A 23,520-nucleotide genomic window follows, 5' to 3' on the forward strand; every position below is an offset into this window, starting at 1 on the left:
ATAGTTGTATTTAGGAAATCACGATACACAAGACAGATGGAATTTAATTTCTGTGGCAACTGCTTGTTTTCTCTCTCTTTTTCTCTTCCCACCTTCCTTCTCTGCTGTCCTCTTCTGCATTTCCTTAAGTGTCAATTGCCATCAAGATTTTTAAGGCAAATTTGTGTGATTATATGCCTGGTGTCGGGAAGATTATTCAAGTTGGTATGTGTTTAGTGCCACCTAATATGTAGCCAATTTGCATGTTGCTGAAGCCCTAGAGATGTCTCCTGCACGAATAACACTACTCCTTATCCTCATCTCTCACTTTCTCATCATCTCTGGTGTCTCTTTTTAACGAAACTAGTCATGCGGGTACAGCGGTTTGAAGGAACTGAAGAGCTTAGTGAAGGATAATAGGATGTAGTGCTTTTTGCTGTCGTATCGCTTGTTCCAATCAAGCCTGGGCTGATAATGTAGAGGCTGAAGGTAGCTGCCACCGAAGAGCTGTCGGGTCGCATCTGTCCAATTACACCTGCAGCACTGTACCTGGTACCCAGGTCGGCGGCTTTATTAGCGAGGCTAGAAGCGTGGAGAGCTGGCTGCTCCCCGACCCTGCGTGGGTGCTTGTGAAGCGCACTGTAGGTGGGAAGCGCCTGCTCCTGTCAACCGTGCGCAGCAGTTGAGCGCTACGGGTGACGTTCTGGTCCCCTTCGTTCACCCAGGTGTATTTAATAAATAATCGGTCATGGCAGAAGTCAGGACCCCTCTGCTCACCTGCCAAAACCAGAGCTCTGCGGTTCCTAATGCAGATCACGCTAAAGCATAACTGCTTCGCAGCAGCCATCAGGAGGACATTTCTTGCTCTGTCTCCCCTTCCTTTTCCTGTTTTTTTAGCACCTTGGCTCTCCAGCCTCCCACCCCCTTAGGCTGTGGAGGCTCATTTAGTGCAAATCGACCACTGCTGCTGTGCTGACATGCATCATGTGGCTGCTGTTCAGCAAGGCTGATGGAGCAGCCTGTGGAGTATGTTCAGAGGGGAAAAAAGCCCTGCTGGTTTTGCTGATTGGAAGTGAACTATCACCTTGTAATGGCTTGCTGGAAACAGGGGATATGGAGTGTGTGTTACTGGGAATACTCATCTTAATGAGATGCAAGAAATACATGCTGTTATATTAGGGCCCAAAGCCATTTTCATGTGACGGTACCTTGTATCTGCTGAGAAGAATTATACAAGTTTAAGAGTAATCACTTCAAGGCTGTGGCTGCCAGTGCAGTCAAATGAAGTGCTCCTGAATCTCTCCAGATAAGGGCTGGTTTAGATAAGGGTCACAGTTCACCTTATGCATTGTCATAGGAATAGATGGTTGTCCAAAAGTCGGGCATGTCTAACAGTGCCTATTGTACTCAAAGATTTATTCCCATCAGGAAAGGTGGTACTAATGGCATTTAAAAGTCCTCTGGTTTTTGGGGTTTTTGTTGTTTGTTTGTTTGGTTTTTTTTTTTTAAGTGAATTGCAGGATAGTCAGAATGCTTCAGAAAAATGTGGCTTCCCTTGTGCATGGAAGTGCTGTCTTTGGTGCAGGTTTGGTTATAGTGAGAGCTTTGGACTTCTATTGCTTCTGTCCCATATGACAAATGTCATAAATTTGTCATAAAGACTTAGGTAGTCTCCAAGCCTGCTATAAACTAAAATTATTCAAATCTGAAGGCATTTAAGGTTTGGGGGTGGGGTTGGTAAAAATGTTTGCAGAATTAGAATGCCTTAATTCTTGGTACGGGAGTGTGTTGTGTCATTCTGGCTTCACTGTTTGGCTGGTAGGTTTCAGCTGTAAATTATATTACAGTAGTCTTTTGTAAGATGCTTAGTTGGTGCATTTAATTAGAAGCAAATATATACCTGACTCCAGACAGAGATAAGAAAGAAAAGATAATATGTCCTACTTTTGAGTGCAAAATATCAAGAAATAGAAAATTTTGTTTGGTGTAGAATTGGAACACTAGAGTGACAGGTAAGGGAATGTATGTGTTTTTCTCGGGAGCAGAAAAAAGTAGAAGCTTTAAAGATAATGCATCTTTTTCCAGAAGCTAAGGTGAAAGAGCAGTAATGACTGCAGTCTCTTTGTACTCAGACTCATTGGCAGAAGACACCTTCAAGTTTCTTGCTTTAATATAGTCTTCTGTTATATTTTAACAGAAAATATTTGGAAAATAAGGGTATTTTTGTCCTCTACTGAACCACTTCAGTTACCGACTTCTTTGCAAAAGCGATGCATACAGTGGGGGGGTGTTTTCTCAGTAAATGGACAGATAATGACTCTCTTCCCTGCAAGTAGAAAATTGGGATGCTGCTGTTCATAGTGTACCCTATATTGAGGGAGTAGTAGAGCTGTGTGTCAATCCCTTACGCTTTCAGTCTGGGAAGAGGGATGGTGATCTCCACTGTTCAGTGGGAGCTTGTGTATGTGGGAACGCGCGTGCACCCACGGAGTTAAGAAGAAAGGAGGTGGGAAGAAGTGCTTGTGTAAATGGTACTTGTGTGGCCCTGCTTTGAGCAGGGCGTTGGTCCAGATGACCTGCGGGGTCCTCTCCATCCTAAGTTTTTGTGTGATTCTGAATAAAATAACTGTAAGAATTGAGCTACTTAATTCCAGTTCTGAGAAACCTGGGTACAGATAATTAGTTTCTACATCACAAGAACCTGGAAAAACTGTCTTCAGTAATGTTTGTGCTGCATTTTTCTGATGGCTAATGAGCATGTGTTTGTATATATACATAAAATATATGGGTATACTCTTTAATTTTGTTTATGAACCTGGAGACAGGCAGTGACCCAGTTTGCTCAGAAATGATACCATTACCATAGCAGAAGATCAGTAGAACTCTGTTTAATGGCACGGCTTATAATAAAAACAATAGCTTAATAATTATCATAATAATGAATCATGAAAACTAACTTTAAGGATTTCTCTATAGTGAAACTATTTGCCATTAGAGTATTTTTCTGATGGTTCAAAAGAACAAAACTGGAAGACATGGATGGACTGCTAACTGACCAAATGCTGTCTCAGTTTGAAGTCTGCTGAGGCTGGAAATGATAGACATCGTATATCAGCAGGTAGCAGTCAGACTTGCATAAAATCAGCTGGCATTCTTCCCACTTGCACATGGTGACATAGAGCCCCATAGGTATTGGGTGTTAAAAGGGTGCTAAGAAATAGCCACAGACCTAAGTAAGGATTTCAGCTGGTGTCTCTTGGCCATCGCAGCGTCAGTAGGCAGCCTGGAAATAGGACTCCTGGGTTGTTCCTCCATGTCATTCCCCGAAGTGGGTGCACTATACTTGTTCCCCATAAATAGAAAGTTTTGATCAACAGTACTTACACTGTAAAACTTATTTTCATAAAAGCTATGTTCAAGCAAAACTGTAGCATGAATTGTTTTTGAGCATTCTTTTTCTTCCCTGTACTCTATTAGGCAAGCAGTGGTTAAAGGCTCCCTTCCACATCCTTTTGCTTTGACGCTGTTTGGGGACACGTTGTACTGGACTGACTGGAACACACATTCGATCTTGGCCTGCAGCAAGTACTCTGGGGAGGACCTGCGTGAAATACATTCCAACATCTTCTCTCCCATGGATATCCATGCTTTCAGCCAAAAGAGGCAGCCAAATGGTAAGCTGTCTTGCTTTCTTTTTTTATATGCAAGTTGGAACTGATTTGCAAAAATCTTAATTAGTCTTTCTGTATGGCGGTGGGTGGCTTCACTTGCGTCATGATGCAATTTTTCCAATGCAGAGATTGGGAAAAGACCCAGAGAGAAACCAAATATTCTCTACATTGTTTTTTTTGTTTGTTTGTTTGTTTTTTAAGTGCAAAAAAAATCTCTTTGCTTTTTTTCTGCCTGCCACATTTATCCTGTTGTCATATTCCTTTTTCTGTTTCATGTGCCATAACTTCAGGCAGCATGGTATTTTTATTTTTTCCAAGTAGTAGTTCCTGAATGGAAAGTAGTGTTAATTTGGTAGATGATATTAAGCAAGACTAGCTCTGTGTAATAACCACTGTCTTAACCATTGTGTTAATTTACTGTGTTTTGCATTTTGTTTTTATATATGCAACCTACTATGCGTTCAGCACTGACATGCTGAATAGTTTGTGAAAATAAGAAGAGCAGAGCTGAATCAAGGCTCTCATTTAGAGCTAAGTGCTACTTCCCCAAGAAAGGAAACGTTCGACATCCGTGCATTTTGGTACCATAAATACCCCACTACTCAACACTTGGAATTAATTTTTCCTTGTTCTGTGTTTATCATTTCCTTCTTTAATCTGTGTTGCTGCCACTGATTCTACCACTCAAACACCGTATGTGTCTTAACACATGAGATGAGGTCATTCATTATCAGAAGCATTAATCTGTGTGATTTATGTTTAACAGCTACAAACCCATGTGGAATTAATAATGGTGGCTGCTCCCACTTGTGTTTGATGTCTCCTACCAAGCCCTCTTATCAGTGTGCATGTCCCACTGGTGTGAAACTTCTTGAGAATGGAAAGACCTGCAAAGATGGTAGGCTTTGTTTTTAAAAATCCTTTTAGATTAAGCACAAAGTAGTTTTTGGAGGGAAAGGGGTTCTTCCAGCTTCACTACATAATACCCATTGGGGGTGGCAAATTGTGAAATCATGCATGCTTTTGCAGTACAGATAAAAGTGATTGGAAAATGCCCTCTACTTTTCAAAAAAGAAAGAGTCTGATGGCTGAAGAGCAGGTTACTTCCAGTTAGAAAATTTAAGTTGCAATTCTGTCTCTGTTACTAATTCCCCACAAGTTTTGGGGGGGCTCTGTTGTTCCCTTTTCTTAGAGAAACTGATACCTACCTCCTCTGTTGTCTCTAAAATGTTTCTAACATTATTGTTCATGAATTAGTATTTGGCTAATAGGATAGTACAATAAACACTTTTTTTTTTTTTAAAGATCTGTTGTCCGTTTATTATGCACACATACACCTGTAATCTCTTCCAGTTCACATCCATAAAGTTAGGCACCTACATCTGTATAGAGGAACTGAAAAGAATGGCATGTTTTTAGAGGAGTTGAAAGTGTTCCAGCCTTAAAACTCAAAACGTGATCGAGACTTAGGGCTCCAAGCGGTTGTCCAAAACTGCTTTTAGTATCTCATTGTGGGCTGATGTATATGATTTTAAATTGTTGCATTTTCTAAGTATAGGTCTTGTGACGTTGTGCTGTGGTTGCTGTAGTACATTAACAGGATCAAAATAAATACTGGGAGATAATTAGCTAGCTCATAAATAAATATCTCTTATGCAGATCATCCCTGTATGACAAAGGTAAATGGAGGAAAATCCAGAAAGATACAGCAGAGCTTACTGTAAATAGGCTAAATAAAATGTATACAGAAATAACTTTTGTTACATTGTCATTTATATTTTAAAAATTCTTCTAGGCTTGTCAGCTACTGTTCAGTGTTTTCTTTAATTTCATGCTATTTCATGCTCTCTGCTGATTATTTTTGTGTGGCTATTTCTGTCTGTGTGAACCTTGTTAAAATGCTGCTTTTATGTGAAAAACTCAAAAGCAGCTCCCAAATTAGCCTTGCAGGATTGTTTGTAAGAACTTACCAATACATGCACAAGATGTATTTCTTCCATTTCTGCCAGTACAAGGAACAGGCTTTAACAATAGTGCTCTGCGTTGGTCATATTTGGTCAGAATGTGACACAAATTCATGTGCTTTTTTTAAAAATGCTTGATATGCGCCGATAAACTCCTTTGTGGCAGCTGTTAGCTAAAGCAGTTGTTACCCAATACAGGCAAGTTTCCAAAAGCAGAGCTGCACAAAAAGTCCATGTGGGGGACAGGGAGTGGTGAAGGTTTGGTCACTTGCCAAGCAGAGGTAGAAAGGTAAGGCAGCAGAGACTGAAGGACTAAGGACAACAGTTAGAACAAGCCCTGGAGAGATCAAGAAAGAGAAATTGCTTCCCTTTGACTTACTGCTGATAGGAAAAGGGCCAGGCACTTCGGGTAAGATGGGCTGTATCTTTTTGCTCCCCACGTGCCGTGATCCAAATAACAGGTCATTGTATCACAGAAGCACCCACTTGCCTGCCTAGGTTCAGCCCCATGTCCCCATGGAGGCAACCTCCCACGCAGGTTAACTGCCCTGTGCTGAAGTGCTGAATGGCACCTTCTAGTGTATCAAAGTAAATTACCAAAGGCAAGTAGAGGAATGGTACTAAAAAAAACCCAAAACCAAACCTTATTAAAAGGCCTTATCTTCTCATGCAGAGATAACTCAAAATCATCAGTTCATTTTTTCAGCCATTCCTTATGTCTCAGAATTTTTAACTGTTGCTCTTTTCTCCCACTCCCTGAATACGAGAAGCCAAATTGTATGTTCTCAGTCAGCCATAAAGTATATTTGGCTCACAGAATATCGCTCCCATTGTATCAGAAGTTTTGTTAACTGATTTACTACAGCATGTTTTCCATCTGTATGCAAAAAACTTTATACAAGAACATTTATCTTATGCTTGTCAATACAATGTTGCATTTCTAACCACCATTCTGCTATTGCGTCTTTCCAAAACACTCTGCCTCTCCCTTTTCAAGAAGAAAAATGGGGGGAGAAAATTGAGTCTGTGTTTATTTAGTGCAGTGTTGCATACCACTGCTTCTTGGACTTAGAAATGAGTTAGCACGTAACCCAAGTGAAACAACCTACTCAAACTATGCATTGGATCTACTGGTTTCACTTAACTTTGATCCTGTGCAGAGCTAGCTTCTGGGAGGAGTGTGAGGGAGCTTTGGGTTCAGCATTTGGAGCTGAGCTTACCCCAAAATAATGAAATCTTTTTGACTGTTTTTTTCACTCCTCTCACTGAAGAGAGGTGCAGGTGGTAGGCTGAGGACTCTTGCGAGTGACCTGCAACTTTCCAGAGCTCTTCGAAGGCACAGATTCACTGGAATTTCTTGTCATAGTTGCAAAGGCTGCAATTATTGATTCTGGGAAGGGAGGAGAGCATGGCAGTCAAACAGAGACGAACTAGCCACAGACCAGAATTTGAGATGTAAATCTGTACGTGTTTGCGTGTTGACTTCCTTTCTTAGGCTGCTCAGTGACCCTGGGGAAGTAAATTAATTTTCTCTTTTTCAGGTGTGTGGGGGTTTGTTCTGGTTTTCTGGGCTGTTTTTTTTCCCTTTGTACTTGCCTGTTTATCTGCTGCGAAAGTAGAGCTGAACCCTGAGAACTGAACGTTTTTACCTTGGATTGTTTCAGCATATATCTATTATGCTGAAACACTGGAACACCAAGTGATTAAATCTTCATTCGCAATTAGAGCATGTACATGACTGTGGGGTAAGGAAGGAGGGAGGGGTGACTTACAGGTGAAGAAAGGTGAAAAATGAAGCTAAGAGTTTCTCTTCTTTAAGATGGTTTTGTCTTCTAGCAGTAGGCTAAAATCAGACTGGTTCCTAAACCGAATTGTTTCATGCTGAAAGGAGCGTCTTTGAGGAGAGAGCTTCATTTCATGCTGCGCTGTTGAGAGCACCAGCCTGGACTGGAAAGATTTTGATGGGTGAATTTTGATTGCGTGTTTGTGGTGTTTGCAGTGCTTTGGCATTGACAGATGATCCTTGCAGCCAAAGGTGAGGCTGGCTGACCCTCTCTGAGCAGTTTCCATGACAACCTAGCATTTTTGAATAATCTTGGTTTATAGGAAATCTTTTCCTCCCTCCCCTTTCTCCCAGTGTTAGTTTCTCCATTTTTTTTGTAAGGGTTTTTTTCATCGCACCTTAGAGGAGTTTTACCATTTCTTGTGAAAGCTATGAATATAATACACCACCACCACCCCCATCACCCCCATTTAGAAACACTTCTCCATAGTGTTTCAGGAAGGGGTGATAACTTGGAATAAAATTAGCTATTTTTCTGGTAACTGATAATACTGGCTGGTTGTTCATGTCTTAATTTCTGTTCCTCTTACAAACCAAAACAGTTAAGTAACTGAGATGTGGGCTTGTAGCAAGCTCTTAGCTTCCCCATTGCCTCTGTGAAAGTTGGTAAATCCCTGTCCCTCAAAGAAAATGAGAGGCAGAAGAAGCAGTTTTCATGGCCAGCTATTCCTCAGTCAGTAACGTCTTAAGCGAAGAGTCCTGTCTGAGCACCCAGGCACTTCTACCAGAGAGCTTTTACCTACTATTGTTGTATTCTTGGTAATTTATTGTCCTCTTCTGTAGGACATACCGAGATTTCTCTTATTCAGTATTACAGGCACTGCTGTTCTGAGTTTGGCAGTGCTACGTTTAAATGACCTGTTTGATAGTTGTTTTTATAAGAAAATTGAGGTTTGTCTTACCAGTTTGTCATTGGAGTTACATTCTTATTAGTACTTGAAGATCTCTGTCCCTGTGCTCAGCTTCTGTCTTTGCCTGTAGTGAATTTTACTTAGTTCCCACGTTTGCTGCTACCAATACGAATGTGTGGTTTGTACTGAGAAAACCAACGGTGACTTCAGCTGAGCGAGGAGCTGCAAGTTTCCTCATGAAGAAAAAGCACTGCTTCAGACTTTCATTTCAGCCTTGCTTTGGCTATTCTATTCTCTTCCAGGAAAAGAGTCTTTATTTTGCTCATGGACACTCACATCCTATTTCCCTCATAGGCCTAGAGGCAGTAATCAGAAATTTGCACTTCCTTTTGCAATTTAGGGCTGCCGAGTGGGTCATTTGCTTTATTGGGAATAGCCAGAATCTTGATTTGACTGCACAGATCAAGATGTTAATTTAACACACTAATTCTTTCATTTCTTTTAAAGGAAAGAAAAAATACATGGTTAATTTCAGATGCCTCTTCTTTTGCCTTTGTAGTTTTAAGGTTGAGCTTGTCTAGATGAAAAAAATATTGTTTGTATTGTAGTATCAGGGGTGTTCTGACAATAGTGACTTTACAACTGGGGAAAGACATTTAGGAAAGAAATATTTTAGTCAAATGTGTGGTAATTCTGTTGAGGATGTATTAATAATCTTGATTACTCAGATAACAGAGAATGCATTATACGTGTCCTAGGTCTAGCACTTATGTGTGAATTCCTGAGTGTGTGACTGTGTAGCTGTAGTAGCCTCAGCAACCACTGATGGTTTTAAAGTTCAGTAACTTACAGATGACTGAGGCCTGTATATCATTGAGAAGATGTAATTAATTGAAAAGGTTAGCAGGGCATTAGACATTGGACTTTAAAGCTATGCTGTTGCACGTATCTGCATGATTGCTCTGTTTCCTCTTTTTTTTCCCCCTTCCCCTGACTTCAGCTAGCACATAGATTTAAATTATTTTGATTTTTAATAGTGACTTTGTGAGGAAAGTATTAGTTCCAGGACTAATGTAATGCACCATCCATGAGCTTGTAATCCCAGCTTTCAAAGTGCTTAATAAAAGTAGGCTAAAGCTCTCAAAAATAAGAGTCTGGAGTAAAGCTTTTATGTCCATATTTAGATATCTTAAGTAAGGGACCTGATTTTAGAAAAATTGCTAGCTATCCTGAATACCCCATGACTTGAGGCACTGCTAAAAAGAATCTTGAGCTTGGTCCCCAATTTGAATAGTTTGGGGAGGGTTTTATTTAAATAAATTACGGGTTGCTAAGATCACTTAGGATTGTGTGGGAGACCAACATGGAGGGTAGGCAGAAGAACCTGAATTTAAATATGGGACAGCCGTATGCTTACTCTGCCTGCAAGCGTTTGCCTGGGAACTTTGTGCACGGTGGTTTGGAAGCTATGGGCACACACCCTGGCATACCTGGTGGTCTGTGCCCTCAAACCCAGCACTGTATTCAAGATGCACTTTTGTTTACGGGCATGCTTGTGTTCTGTGCAGTAGAGATAACCAGTAGTTGGAGAGAAGACAGCAGCGTGGGCAGTAAACTCTGTTCCAAATCCTGTGTGTTTGTCTAGGCCACTTCATCCCTGTGTGTGCAGACTGAGGTGTCTAGAGGAAAAACTGCCTCGGGTCTGCATTTGCATGCTGAGGTCAGAGCTCTGGTTGCAGCCTCGGTACACCTTTTGAAAGTGTTTAAGCCAGTTGAGGTTTGAGGTGTTTTATATGTTCATGGCTCATTCCAGTCTCCCAGTAAGTGCTGATAAATTGAAAAGAAAAAAAGTTACGCTAGCATGCAACCTGCATTGTCTTTTCCTGCCTTTTCATTCTTTTTTTGAAATATGATTCCATGCCCATGGTGTTCTCCATCACGCTCATCATTAGAGGCAGGGTTTTTCTTGGAGAGGCAGAGTGAAGAAGCCTGGAGAGCCTGCTGTCACATTTTAGCTTTTGCATCATAACTGGTCTCCAGAATAGAAGTGAACAAAATTGCTTGATTCTGTTACGTCCTGGGAACCTTGAGTACCTTGAGCAGTCTTCTGACTGAGTGGTGATCAGTGCCTAGCAAGGTCAACTTTGTACAGCTGGTGTTTGCCACGAGCAAATTGTTTTGGTTTTGAGACCACCTTTTTTCCTTGACTGCTATCAAGGTGGTAATGGGATCAGTCCATAAATGTGCCCAGCTCTTGCATTTGCTGTTTTTGCTATTGTCAGGACAAACCTGAAGGCATTCAGAGTGATCTTTCCCTCAACCTGCCTTGAGGTGAGATGCTTCTCTTTTTCCTGAACAGATTGACTGGTGTCTAACTAAGCAGCTGAGGTGTCGGTTTACAAATGCGTGGGTAATAGCTCTAAAGTAAGCTTTAAACTTTTTATTGCTTGATTGGAGGGGTGGGGAGTTGTATTTGATTGGGGGCTGGAATGTTAGCCAAGCCCCCAGATAAAGACCATGAAATTCTTAGCACAGGGATCCAGAGTGCAACATGGGTTAGCTGAAAGCCAGTCATTTCCTGATGCTGAATTAAAGCTTAGACACAGTGGGTTATTTGACTAAACAAAAGTGTTGCAACCCGAAAGCAGGATAGTGAAGCTGTTGAAATGTGTTGTCTTTGAGAAGAATTGGAAGGTCAATTGGTCAATTTTAAGGGTGAGTTTCAGCAAAGGCATGGTTGTACTCAACCCAGTCTTTCTGGGGACCTGGCATTGGTTCTTCAAAATGACTGTCAACTTCAGCTAGAGCACAAATGATTTTAAAATTATGCCTTACACTTTTTCTGTATATGGTAGACCATATATAGCTTTCTAACTGTTTAGAAATCTGAGGTTAGTGCATTTGCTCAACCTTAGTTTTACTAGGTAACGCTAAAAAGGCATTATTGTTTGGGTTTTTTAATATTACTTTCATAGTTTTGTTTAAAAGGTAAGTTGGATAAATGACTGTGAAGTTGGTAAGAAAGTACTATGGATTTTTTTCTTACTTGAACCTAAATTATTGGGATTAGTTATGTATTAATACTTTATATGACCATAATGCAGCTGAATGCTTGGGTCTTGATGCTGAATTGTTTAATATACTTAGTAGCAATAAATACAGATGTACATATAGACTGCTGTGACAAGATTAGTTGCTTCTGTAATTATATATATATAAAAAAAAAAGTCTTACTAACATGCCTGTTTTCCATTTACTATATCACATGCTTTACATTATTTTGAAGGATCCATAGAGATGTAATTACAGGTTCCCCATTCCTGTTACTAATTAATGCATAAGAGTTATTCAGTAGAAGAACAATTAGGTAGTGTGTACATGTGTTTCTGAACACAAGGTGTTTTAGGACAGAGGATTCCAAAGCTGATCTTAATCCATTTTGGACTACCAATCAGGAACACTTGTAATAATATTCTTAACTTCAGTTGTTGAAAGGTGCTGTTTCTTGCAGCACTGTGAAAGAGTCTTACATGTTTTTAATGTGTTAAACTTGCTGTAAATGAAGCAATGGCTGCTTTGGCATCTCTCCAAAGTTTGGCATGCAGTGAGGTTTGATCTAGCACCAACAATTACTGACTTTTTTAAAAAGAATCTTGGCATCAGACACCAAAATTCCTTTTTCATCGGCAACCTGCTTGCTTTAGTTGTTGCTCTTTCAGTCATCTAGCCCTTATTTATATCTCTGTAACCCATGGACAGAATGTGGTGGCTTGGCGATGGCTCTTTTTCTCTGCGATGTTGATGCGTTTATTTTCCTAAACCTTCCCCACCCATCCCGCCCCTTGCCCTGCCCCGTCCTCACACCTACATCAGTCCATGCCAAACCCTTTTCCCTCACTATTTGAGGGGAGCCATTGCAACACACTTTCCCTGCATTGAGGATGCACGCATTTTTCACCTTAGCTGAGGCTTCCCTGAGGCCTGAGCTGCTCTTGTCTTCCTTGAGACTCCAAACTGATAAGCCAGTTTATTGGAATGGGGTGTGGTGGTTGTTTATTCTTAATTACATTGAAATTTAGTGACATGGAATAGAAATGAAATGAGAATGAATTAGAATAGACAATAAGTATATCTGTCATTGATCAGATGCCCAGCACGTGTACCATTAAACAGCTTGCGTTGCCCTACGCGAAAACATCATCTGCAGTGCAAGCTGCACATCTGATTCCTCCGATAGGAGTTTCTCAAACGAGAAACTTAGTTGTGGCGTTCTGTTACTTTTTTTTTCCCCCCCCTTCTAAGAGTGTTGTTGAAACATGCAGCTTGTTTGTCATGATTGTCCCCTATACCAACAACGGCAAACAGTCAGTAAATTATTTATATAATTAATTTTTCATCTAAGAGGCTGCAGGCCATCTGTTGATTTGCATAAAATAGCAGCATAGTCACTGCATATCTATTTCAGTACCTTTGGAGAGAATGATATGGATAGAAAACATGTCCAACATAATACGTTTTGGACAAGGACATGACATGACCACTGAATTTTCTCTGTAAACACATCTGACTTGTTCTGCAGAAGAATAACCTCCCATTTGAAGCCTTTGAGTGGAATTATCTGCTGGTGCCCATCAGTTTGGTTAGGTCCTGTGAAATCAAGGTAGCTAGACTAGCTTGTACTAAATGGTATAGAATCAGGTTCACTATTTACAGGCTTAATGCACAGTGTTTGTAAGACGGTTGTGGTTTTGCCTTGTTCGTGTAGGTGCCACTGAACTGCTGCTTCTAGCCCGCCGGACGGATTTGAGGCGAATTTCCTTAGACACCCCAGATTTTACAGACATTGTTTTGCCACTGGAGGACATCCGTCATGCCATTGCCATTGACTTTGATCCTCTGGAAGGATACATCTATTGGACCGACGATGAAGTTAGGGCCATTCGCCGCTCGTTCATCGATGGGTCAGGTAGTCAGTTTGTTGTCACAGCACAGATCGCACATCCTGATGGTATTGCTGTGGACTGGGTTGCCCGAAATCTGTATTGGACTGACACTGGCACAGACCGTATTGAAGTTACAAGGCTTAATGGGACCATGAGAAAAATCTTAATATCAGAAGACCTGGAAGAGCCCAGAGCTATCGTGCTGGATCCCATGGTTGGGTGAGGAGCTGTTTGTGAGCATTTTTTTTAAATATTAGTCAGTAAAGAAGATGCCTCTGTCTACCTGTATGCAGATAATGGGATGCAATGATAAACTGCTGAGCCTTCAAAAAGAAAATACTGGGATCCTTTGAAAGTTAAGGCTTTGAGGCACAGGAACTACTGCTCTATTTTGACTACCTGGGTAGTCATCTTATATGTCTTTATGTTTTATTCTCCTGTTTAAAAATATTTTGGGGAACTGTTTGGATCTGTTTATTCTAGCTAATAGCACTGGTTATGTTGTCTTGCTGAGCAGACTGATACAGGAGTTTTGTGTAAAGGGACAGAGTGTTTACATGTCAATGCTTTCTGAATGGTTTAGGCATCCTTACTTGGGTAAGGAAATACATTTGGCTTAGAAATGTCCTTTTCTGTGTGCAGTGTTGTTTTGGGGAACAATAGTCCAGAAAAAGCTATGTGAATATTGAAAGTTTGGATTTATAAGAGTTCTTAAGATTTTGTTTCTTTTGCAGGTACATGTACTGGACTGACTGGGGAGAAATCCCAAAGATCGAGAGGGCAGCATTAGACGGCTCAGACAGAATTGTGCTGGTGAATACCTCGCTTGGCTGGCCAAATGGACTGGCATTGGATTATGCAGAAAGCAAAATATACTGGGGAGATGCCAAAACGGACAAAATAGAGGTTTGTAATTGCACCTGTGTTTTTAATTCCATGGAGTTACAGAATGTAGTTACTCTGCTTTTCTAGGTGTTCAAATTCTGATAAAGCCCAAAAGGGCAGTGGGATAATAGTTGATTTGTGCTTTAAGAAACAATTCAGTTTCCTCTCTGTCTTTGGGCAAGTTACTCACTATTCTTTGCTGTTTTTTCTGTGTGTAAAATGGAAATGATATCCATGTAGTAGATCCCTCTTTTTAAGAATGCATGACAAGGATTTGTTAAATAAGTCAGTTCTTAGGTCATCAGGAAAAAAAGCTTTTTACTGGGAGTGATGTTTGTAGGTTAAAAAATTTATCTTTCATTCTCTGCACTGCTCAGCTTAGATGCTAGTAGAACATATTTTAAAGAAATAAATGTCATTTCACGTATAATTATTTGTACTCCCACAAATCCTCTGTACTTTGCATCTCCCTTGTTTTATTAGGGTTCCAGCAACGGGATAGATTTTTCTTTCTTTCTGGTATGTTCTGCTGAAACTTTTAATAGAGGGGTGGAGAAGTGCCATTTTTCTTCTCTCCCGCATTGAAAATCTTGTGTTTATTTTGTTACATAACATTTATGGAACAAACTTGACATTTATTATCTCTCTGTCAGTCTTTGAGAAAATAGTATTGTTCAGTATTTGTTCAGTTTATTATCAAAAGGCAGAAGTTTATCTAGAAGCAGAAGACTTGGCTACTACCTGGTGCACAGTAGCACCATCTACCTTTGCTATAACCTGGTAGATTTACCTTTCTTTTGATGAATTATAGCTTTCCTTAGTGATTCCTTACCATTGCAAATAATTTTCAGCACTTATCATATTAGGTACAGTATATTCTCTAGCCTTATGAAATTGTTTTATTTATTTATAACTTCAAATAAGTCAATGTGAACTTATAGTATCGCGCTGGAAGGTCACATAACTGTTTGTTCTCCTTCAGAGTCAAAGTAACTCCAGCCCTGCAAGGTGAGTTGCTTTGAAACACTCCTTGGGAGAGCCTGAGGGAGCACAGGTTTTCTTTGTCCTGAAAACAAGATTTATAGTCTATAATTCACCTAACTTTATACCAGCTCTGAGAAAAGAGGGGAAAAAGTCTTAGCTATGCTTAGAGATTTATTTATAACAGATTGAGCACTTTAGCCCTGATACTGTCTTGGACTGGAATGTATTTTGCAAAAGGAAAGTTAGGCATTCTCCACTCTCATGCTTGCCAAAACATTGAGATTTCTTCGTGCACTTCAGTCTTACTCAGACCACCGTTCTATATTCATTAATAATGTTTCTGTTTAGTGTTGGATCATTTTGGTAGAAATTTTCATCTAGATCAGGCATGAGCTCACTGCTGCAATTCTGTCAAACCGGCTAGAACACATGATATAGTGTTTATGCCAACATTACAATGTCTGTGGCAGGACAGAAGATATCTGATCTGGCACAAAGTCTGCTGGGACAATTTCCATTTCATTGTTTTTAAACCAATGTGAGCCAGCAGAATGAGTTTGTTCCAGGTTGTCATGTAACATCTATGCAGGGCATCAGAGAAGATTTATCATCTTAAGGTTTCAGAATTACTAGGGTTTTTTTTCCTATGAGGCAAGTATTAGAGTTATGATTTTACTGCTGCTGCTTTTTATAAAAAGTTAAAATTTGTTAACTCTTATCAGCGTGCAGAAAATCTTGAAAAAGCCTGGCTAAAACCTTTAAAGCAACAGAGAAGAAATTCTCCCACAGTTTTTCTTTGGTGTTTTTGGATTTTAGTTTTGTTTGAGGGTTTGGGTTTGTTTGTTTGGGTTTTTTTTTATTGCAGAAGGTGTTAATTGGGGGTATGTGACAGAGATCTGTAAAATCAAGAAAATTACGTATAAGGTGTCCAGAACTTAAACACACACACCTTTTTTGATAGAAGAAATTGGCATTCATAAATAATACTGGCAGGTGACGGGTGCAGAACAAACAAAGGCAGATGGTTCTTCAAACAGCGTGTGGTAAGTTGTGGAAATTGTTGTGGATGTTAAAAGCTTACATGTGTTGCTGGGAAGACTGGGTAAGCCTGTGAAAGGGAATTCCACTGCTGTTTACTAGAAAATGGAATTACCTGCTGAACCACAAATCACTGAACTGTAAATTGCTGTAGAATGAATCTTCTTGAAAAGTTTCAGTACATATTTGCTTTATTATGCTATTCTGTAAGTGTAAGTTTTGATTATTTTCTGAAACAGGATACTGGGGTGGGTGGACCTTTGCATTGAACCCATACAGCCTCTTTCTTTTCCTGTGTCGAGACTATTCTATTCCCTGAAGGTTTGGGCAGTCTTTCTTCTGTTTGCTTGTTGTGTTAGCTTTAGGAAAAACTTCATGTTCTTCCTTAGATGTAATATTGCTGCTTGCTAACTGCACTTCAGAGGGGCAGAAATGGGTTGAAAATCGATGACCTTTGATAGTGATAGATTAGTGTCCGAGTTCAGTACAGCTTCTGTAATTAATAAAGCATGGAAAGGCTCTATAGGATGAAGAGGGTGTGTTCATCCAAGAGAATGGTTCAGTCTAAAGTAGATTTCCCCCCCACCTCCAATGTGCTAAGTAATGCAAATGTAGTGGTGAGTTTCTTTACTGATGAATCTTGCTGAATCTTGTGTGGCCTCTCTGTAATATTTTATGAGAGATTGACTTTGTTACAGTAGGCTACAGAAATCTCAGGCTGCAATGACACTATCTAAATCTATGATAGCTAAAATATTACTAACATTTCAAGTCTTACCTTTTCCTCCCACTGCCTTTCTCTCCTATGGCAACCATGAATCCTGAGGAGATTTGTAACACTTTCCCTGCCTTTCCCATCCATTTTTTGTATCGGTTTAGTAGAAGATGCTTTGACCTTCAGTATATGTTTTAAACTTACCTTTGGAGGAAGGACACTGGAGGCGGCACAACAAAGAGGATATTTGTGACAGGGTCAAAAGACGAAACTTCGAGTTGGACATCAGAATATATGGCTGGTCCCTGCTTTGCTTGTATGTGTTTGTGTATATTTGGGAGGAGGGGTAAAAGCAGGAGAAAAATGTTTGTGTATTTGCACTTTATTGCCTTTTAAATAGTTTTTCATACATGATTTTACATATATTGTGCTTTTTTTTTCCTAGTATGTGGAATTCCTCAGGACCATTATTTAATTGCAGCACTACCAAAATTAGTGTTTCTTGTAAGCTATGTTTCTCGTTTGTTTATGCTACATATGAGCTTTTATTATTTATTTTTTACACACTGATTCATGCTATGCTGTTCTGGAGCCCCCAGACGATAATAAAGCATCAGCAGGGGTTAATGGAGACTGGTAGGGGGTACAGCAGGGAGCTTTTGTTCCCATTTTATCTGGCAGCCTGCAGCAGGCAGAAGCAGGCTGTGGCTCAACAGCTTCGTCATTTATCTCGGTCAGGTTTCACTGCTGATAAACTTCTATTGAAATGGATGGCTGCTATTGTGCTTACCAGTAGGGAAGATTTCTCATTGACTTGCTACAGGTTTAAAGCATTTTCCTGCCGTGCTATGAGGTTAAAAATGTATGATCTGCTCTGTTGAATTGGTCTTATGTTTTCCTGCTCAAGTGAATATTTGTCTTCTGAGCACGTATGCTACCTGTTTTAAGGCATAGGTTGGATTTAAAATGGTCAGCAAAGCTTGTATTGATAAAGCAATTATAAATGGCTGCGTGCATGTGTGGCTGTGTGCGTTAAGAGGAAATAATGATGATATGGCTGATTTCTCACAATTTTTCAGTCTTTGCTTCATTTTTCTTTATTCATCTTGTATCCTATTCTCCATTCTCAGAGCCAGAGATGACACCCACTTACACCTACTAGCGGTGAGTTTAAAAAAAGGAGACTGCCTCCTCTACAGATCCGACCATTATCTGGTGATTTTTGAGTGCAGCTCTAACTTGAAGTGTTTCTGCATTCCCAAATCTATTAGCTGTGCCTGGCATTACTGTCTCTAATCCTCATGATTAATATGGAAAGTCTTATATCCTGCTGTTTTTCAGCATAAGTACACACAAGTCTTCAGAACCCAGCCTTGTCGGACAACAGAAAGCGGATGCTGCTAAGACTTTTTTGAGCACAAAAATCTTGAACAGAGAGGACCTTTTTGTCTTTGACCCAGGAGCTAATAGCTTGGCATCTAGAGAATGCTCTAATTCATATTCTAATCCTGAAATTGCAGGGCTACATTTTCCTCTGATGACAACTCCCTCAATTTTACCACCACCCTAATAAGGAAATTTTGTTTTCGAAGCATTCACCATTTATTTTCTGGCTGGGAAATTTTGTCTCATAGCATTAGTCTTTGTACTGTGAAATGCTGCTGACTTGTAAGCCTGATTTCTGATCCTACCCCATCCACCCTACTTTGAAACAGAGGTATGAAAATTGAGAAGCAGAAACCATTGAATTCCTAGCTGTTGAACACAGCTGCTTTTGTGTACTTGCATTAAGCTTTTGCGGGTATGAGAAGTAAAGTAGTTGAAACAAATACTTGAAGTTGTTTTGCTGTTTAATTTTGCCCACAATTCTTTGTCCACCTGGTCTGGAGAGTTGTGGTGCTTGGGAACTTCATCCAGCAAAGAACAGCAAGTATGTGCTGCAGAGGGTAGGGGCAGATCCCTCTGCTCCGTCCCAGTTTCCAAAATATAAAGCTTACTTTGCCTGGGAATTTCCAGCTATTTCTTAATGCCCGCTAGGCCTCCATTAACAAAAATAAGAGATTTTTAAAATGAGTAGTAGAGTAAGGGCTTATTTTAAAAAAAAAAAAAAAAAAAAAAAGTAGTTTATACTTTGTATAATTTCTATTTGGGAGGTTTGTTTTGAACTTCTGAGTGAACTTAGGGAAGAATTAAATTTTATATGTAGACCAAGACAGGAAAACTACATTACAAAGCAAATGAATGACAGCCATAGACCACATATTAGTAAGGTCTCCTGACTGTCAAAGAACTGAATACAAGAATTTGAGTGGCCTCTTATCTGTGGACCCCAAATGGTGAGCCAGGACCTCCTGACATTGTAAGCTTGTTATTATTCAAAAAAACCCAAACAATTAAATTCATTTTTTGCTGTGGCTTTTGAGCGTGGTGCTACAGAATTGTCACTTAAACATGTACCTTCTGCAGATGTTCACAGTGTTTTAATGTAAAAGTAAAAAAGAAGAAACACATTTAAAACACCCATGCCAGTTTTAATTCAGGAACATTTAAAATTCAACTTTTTATTGCTTTTGATAAATTGAGAGTATCTAAATAAAACTGAAATGTGAAGAGTTTGATTATTGAGATGCCCATTACAAATCACTTTTGCTGACAAGTTCTCTGAGAAGTCCAGAGGGATCTGCTATCAACAGGCTGTCATGCTTACTGGAACAGGGAGGGGTTCCCAGTACCTCACAAAAGAAAGAGGATTCTGAGGGAAGATTTTGGGTAGATAAAGCCAGAACTCTTGTCCAAGAGTAACCTGACTCTGTGATCTGCATACCAAGCATGGTATTTTTCTAAGATGTGAAATGACTGCCCTAAAAATTATATGATATTACAGAAGACTTTGACATTCAGTTTTAAAACGGTTCTTGTGTCATAGATCTGCATTTCTCCTTGAAATCTGTGGGTGGTTTTCATTTAATGTGATGTAGATACCTTCAGCTCAGTAAGTTGCCTTATGTTGCCTTTATAGAAAACGTTAGAAATCAGCACTTCTGCAGTGTGCCTCGCTTTACCCTAAAGTAAACGTTTAGAATAGATTGGATGAGTCCTATTCTAAAAGCACCTATTCTTTTCTGTTAACTCTAAGGAGAGCCTGGAGTGGCCATGTCAGAGGCAGATGCCCGCACTTGAGACACGTTGGAGCAGAAAGTTCCGCTGGCTTCTATAACCTTTTTGCACATTATTGTTAATAGTAAAAGTTTACCTTTCGCAGACTTGGTTGTTGCTTACATCTGTGCTGCTTGACTGAGACTTTCCACGTTGGAAATTCAGAGATGTTTCTTACAAGCTTTGCTAACAGATGAGCAGTCCCATTTTGTAATGATAGCACTCTAAACTTCATGGCTCTCAATGGCCCAGCATGGAGCTGGTTGAAGTGCAACATTTGGATCCCACCAATGTGTCATACGTGCCTCCTAGATTTTTCCCACTGGAGTTAGGAAATTGTATTTTAGTTTATGCTGTTCTCCCATCTAGAAAGTAACAAGCCTCTACTGGCAGTCAGTATCAGTTACCTGAGGGAAAACACAAAAATCCCTCAAACTAAAACAACTAGAGCCATCATCTGACCTCACTGAGTCTGACATACTTAAAATAGTATGTAAAGGCAAGCTGGGGAGCAATGTGAAGAGATATTGAGCTATCTTCTGCAGTTCTGATTCAGCCGAGTGCTGTTTGTTAGTCTGCTATTATCCCTTACTCTTCAATATTCTAGCTTTTTTTTTTTCTTCTCCCAAGCTTAGCTGCATTACTGTATGTATTGAGTTTGTGTGGCAAGGTTTTGGTAGCGGGTGGGGGGGAGGGCTACAGGGATGGCTTCTGAGAGAAACTGCTAGAAGCTTCCCCCATGTCCAATAGAGCCCATGCCAACCGGCTCCAGGATGGACCTGCTGCTGGCCAAGGCCAAGCCCATCAGCAACGGTGGTAGTGCCTCTGGGATAGCAGATTAAAGAAGGGGAAAAAATGTTGCTGCGGGACAGCAACTACAGCCGGAGAGAGGAGTGAGAATGTGAGAGAAACAGCCCTGCAGACCCCCAGGTCGGTGCAGAAGGAGGGGAGGAGATGCTCCAGGTGCCGGAGCAGAGATTCCCCTGCAGCCCGTGGGGAAGACCGTGGTGAGGCAGGCTGTCCCCCTGCAGCCCAGGGAGGTCCACGGTGGGGCAGATCTCCACCTGCAGCCCGTGGAGGACCCCACGCTGGAGCAGTTTGTGAGGAACCGCAGCCCGTGGGAAGGACTCACGTTGGAGAAGTTTGTGGAGGACTGTGTCCCGTGGGAGGGACCCCACGCTGGAGCAGGGGAAGAGTGTTGAGGAGTCCTGCCCCTGAGGAGGAAGGAGCAGCAGAGAAAAGGTGTGACGAACCGACCGCAACCCCCATTCCCTGTCCCCCTGCACTGCTGGGGGGGAGAAGGTAGAGGAAAATGGGGAGTGAAGTTAAGCCTGGGAAGGCGGGAGGGGTAGGGGGAAGGTGTTTTTAAGATTTGGTTTTATTTCTCATTAGCCTACTCTGGCTGATTGGTAATATATTAAGTTAATTTTCCCCAAGTTGAGTCTGTTTTGCCCATGAGGGTAATTAGTGAGTTATCACTTCCTGTATTTATCTCTACTCATGAGCCTTTCGCTTTATTTTCTCTCCCCTGTCCAGCTGAGGAGGGGAGTGATAAAGTGGCTTTGAAGGGCACCTGGTGTCCAGCCAGGGTCAACCCACCACACTGTACAGAAAAGATTGTGCTGACCGTGGACCTGGGCTTCTGCAGAAGCATTCATGTGACCTTGTGATCCCTCTCAATAATTATTCAGCTTTCTTCACACAGGCTTTTTATTTTGCTGTGAGATTTTGTAGACCTAACCTAAACTTTTTTTCTGATGCCATTCATGATGTTGTAACTTTGCAAAGGTCTGTGAGAAAAGGATTATAAGAAAGTTAATAACTTTTATTAGGCAGTTAAATACATATGGTGGAAAAACAAGCTTTTGGATATGCAGAGACCCTTGGAATTGAAGTGATTTAGTGAAGGGAGCAGTTGAATCAACTTAATAGCTTACTGCCACCAAAAGTGGAAAGTATCCCAGAGCCCTCCCTCAGCTTTGCACTGGCTGAGTCACTCATTGGGCTGTTCCCTGAACCACTTGGACTTGCCAAAACAGCAGAAAACTCTCCACATTTTTTCCCTCTGCAAAAAAAATTTGATTATAGTTGTGTATGGAGGAGTCTGGAAAGCACAAAGTTAGGTATAGAGCAAATTAAAAATAAGAAGTTCCTGGGGCAAAGTACTGAAAGGAAGTATCTTGGGAGGGAAGAGGAGAGAACAGAGGCCTTTGCCCACGTGCAAGAGCATTAGAAGTTGTGTTACCAAACTTAATCTTGTAAAACTGTCCCCCAAACCACTGTGATGGTTCAGGTTGGTCTTGGCTAGTCTTCTTTGCTTCCTGCGAAGCGTGTGTACAGTTGCTCATAGGACTTAGTTGACAAATGGTAAGTTGCAAATGACAGTAATTAGCTTCCTTTGTACCCCTGTAGCCTATGCCCATGTAACAGAACACGCTCTGACTGTTGCCATTCCACCCTATGTATTCATGTACCAAAATTAATTTCCATAGCCAAGCATCTTTATTCACCTGTTTTACCACTGAATCTTCTCACATGAGCCTCTTTCTTTCCTGTGAAAACCTCTCTTCTCATTCTGTTCGTCATTTCAGCTCAATTTTTTTGTATTGGCCTGTTCTTTACAAATTCAGGGCTTTTTGTATTGTATGAGATTGCCTAGGAGATGTCGTATTTGATTGTCACAATGGTTATAAACTCCTTTCCCTGCCTGCTTGTCACTTCACCTGACTTGAGCCGTTTCCTTGAAAACCCAACCAATTGTTTCTAAAATATAATTCCATCATTGAGAAAACAATTCTGCTGTTGGCATTGATTGATCAGTGAGCTGGGAAAGTTGTCCTATTGTGAAAGAAATGAGCTTGTAACAGTGTCTGTAGCATGATAGAAAGGGCTATTTATGAAGTTAATCTCTATTCTGTTTTTACATATTTATCTTCACTGCAGTCCTATTAGGAATATTATCCATGCTCAGGAAAAATATATTTTGAATTCTTTGGAAAAATTATTAGAGCTCAGAAGAAAATTGAGGGTGCTGGGGAACTGTTAAATTAGAAATTGGTAATGGCTATTATAAAACAATTAACAGTAAGAAACTGTGGAGTTGGCTGGAAGCATTTGGTTTCTGAAGCAAGTATAAAGGGTTCCAGGTATCCCTTCTGCTGATCTCTCAGAATTTCACTGCAGTGAAGAGATGACTTCGCATTTCATATCTAAAACATTCCTTAACGTTTTGGAATTGAAGGAAAATGCTGTTAACAGTAAGTTAATGACACTGACAGAATAATTTCCTCAAGCTGAGTTTAAAGTTTCAGTTGCTCAGTCAAAGAGAATATAGTTGATCAGAACTTTTCTTTCTTAGAGGGGAAGACTAATAAAACTGGAAATTTAGACAAGGTGTCCCTTTTTTCCTCTCTTAGAGCTGCTGTTTTATAGTAGATACATGTGTTAATGGTATGATATTACTGCAGCCGTAACAGTAAAATCATTCTGGT

The 23,520-nt window shown here is 40.4% G+C and overlaps 1 protein-coding gene across 1 annotated transcript in view; it reads left to right on the forward strand.

Moving 5' to 3' along the window:
* The window catches only part of LRP6 (LDL receptor related protein 6), a 131,107-nt gene that overhangs the window by 61,694 nt on the left and 45,893 nt on the right, over positions 1–23,520 (forward strand). Inside the window, exons 4-7 of the mRNA XM_030040981.2 lie at positions 3,457–3,653; positions 4,417–4,548; positions 13,074–13,470; positions 13,986–14,157. Of these exons, the coding sequence (XP_029896841.1) occupies positions 3,457–3,653; positions 4,417–4,548; positions 13,074–13,470; positions 13,986–14,157 (898 nt within the window). The remainder of the gene's footprint in view (positions 1–3,456; positions 3,654–4,416; positions 4,549–13,073; positions 13,471–13,985; positions 14,158–23,520) is intronic.

This window comes from Aquila chrysaetos, chromosome 17 (genome assembly GCF_900496995.4).
Source record: "Aquila chrysaetos chrysaetos chromosome 17, bAquChr1.4, whole genome shotgun sequence".
NCBI lineage: Eukaryota > Metazoa > Chordata > Aves > Accipitriformes > Accipitridae > Aquila > Aquila chrysaetos.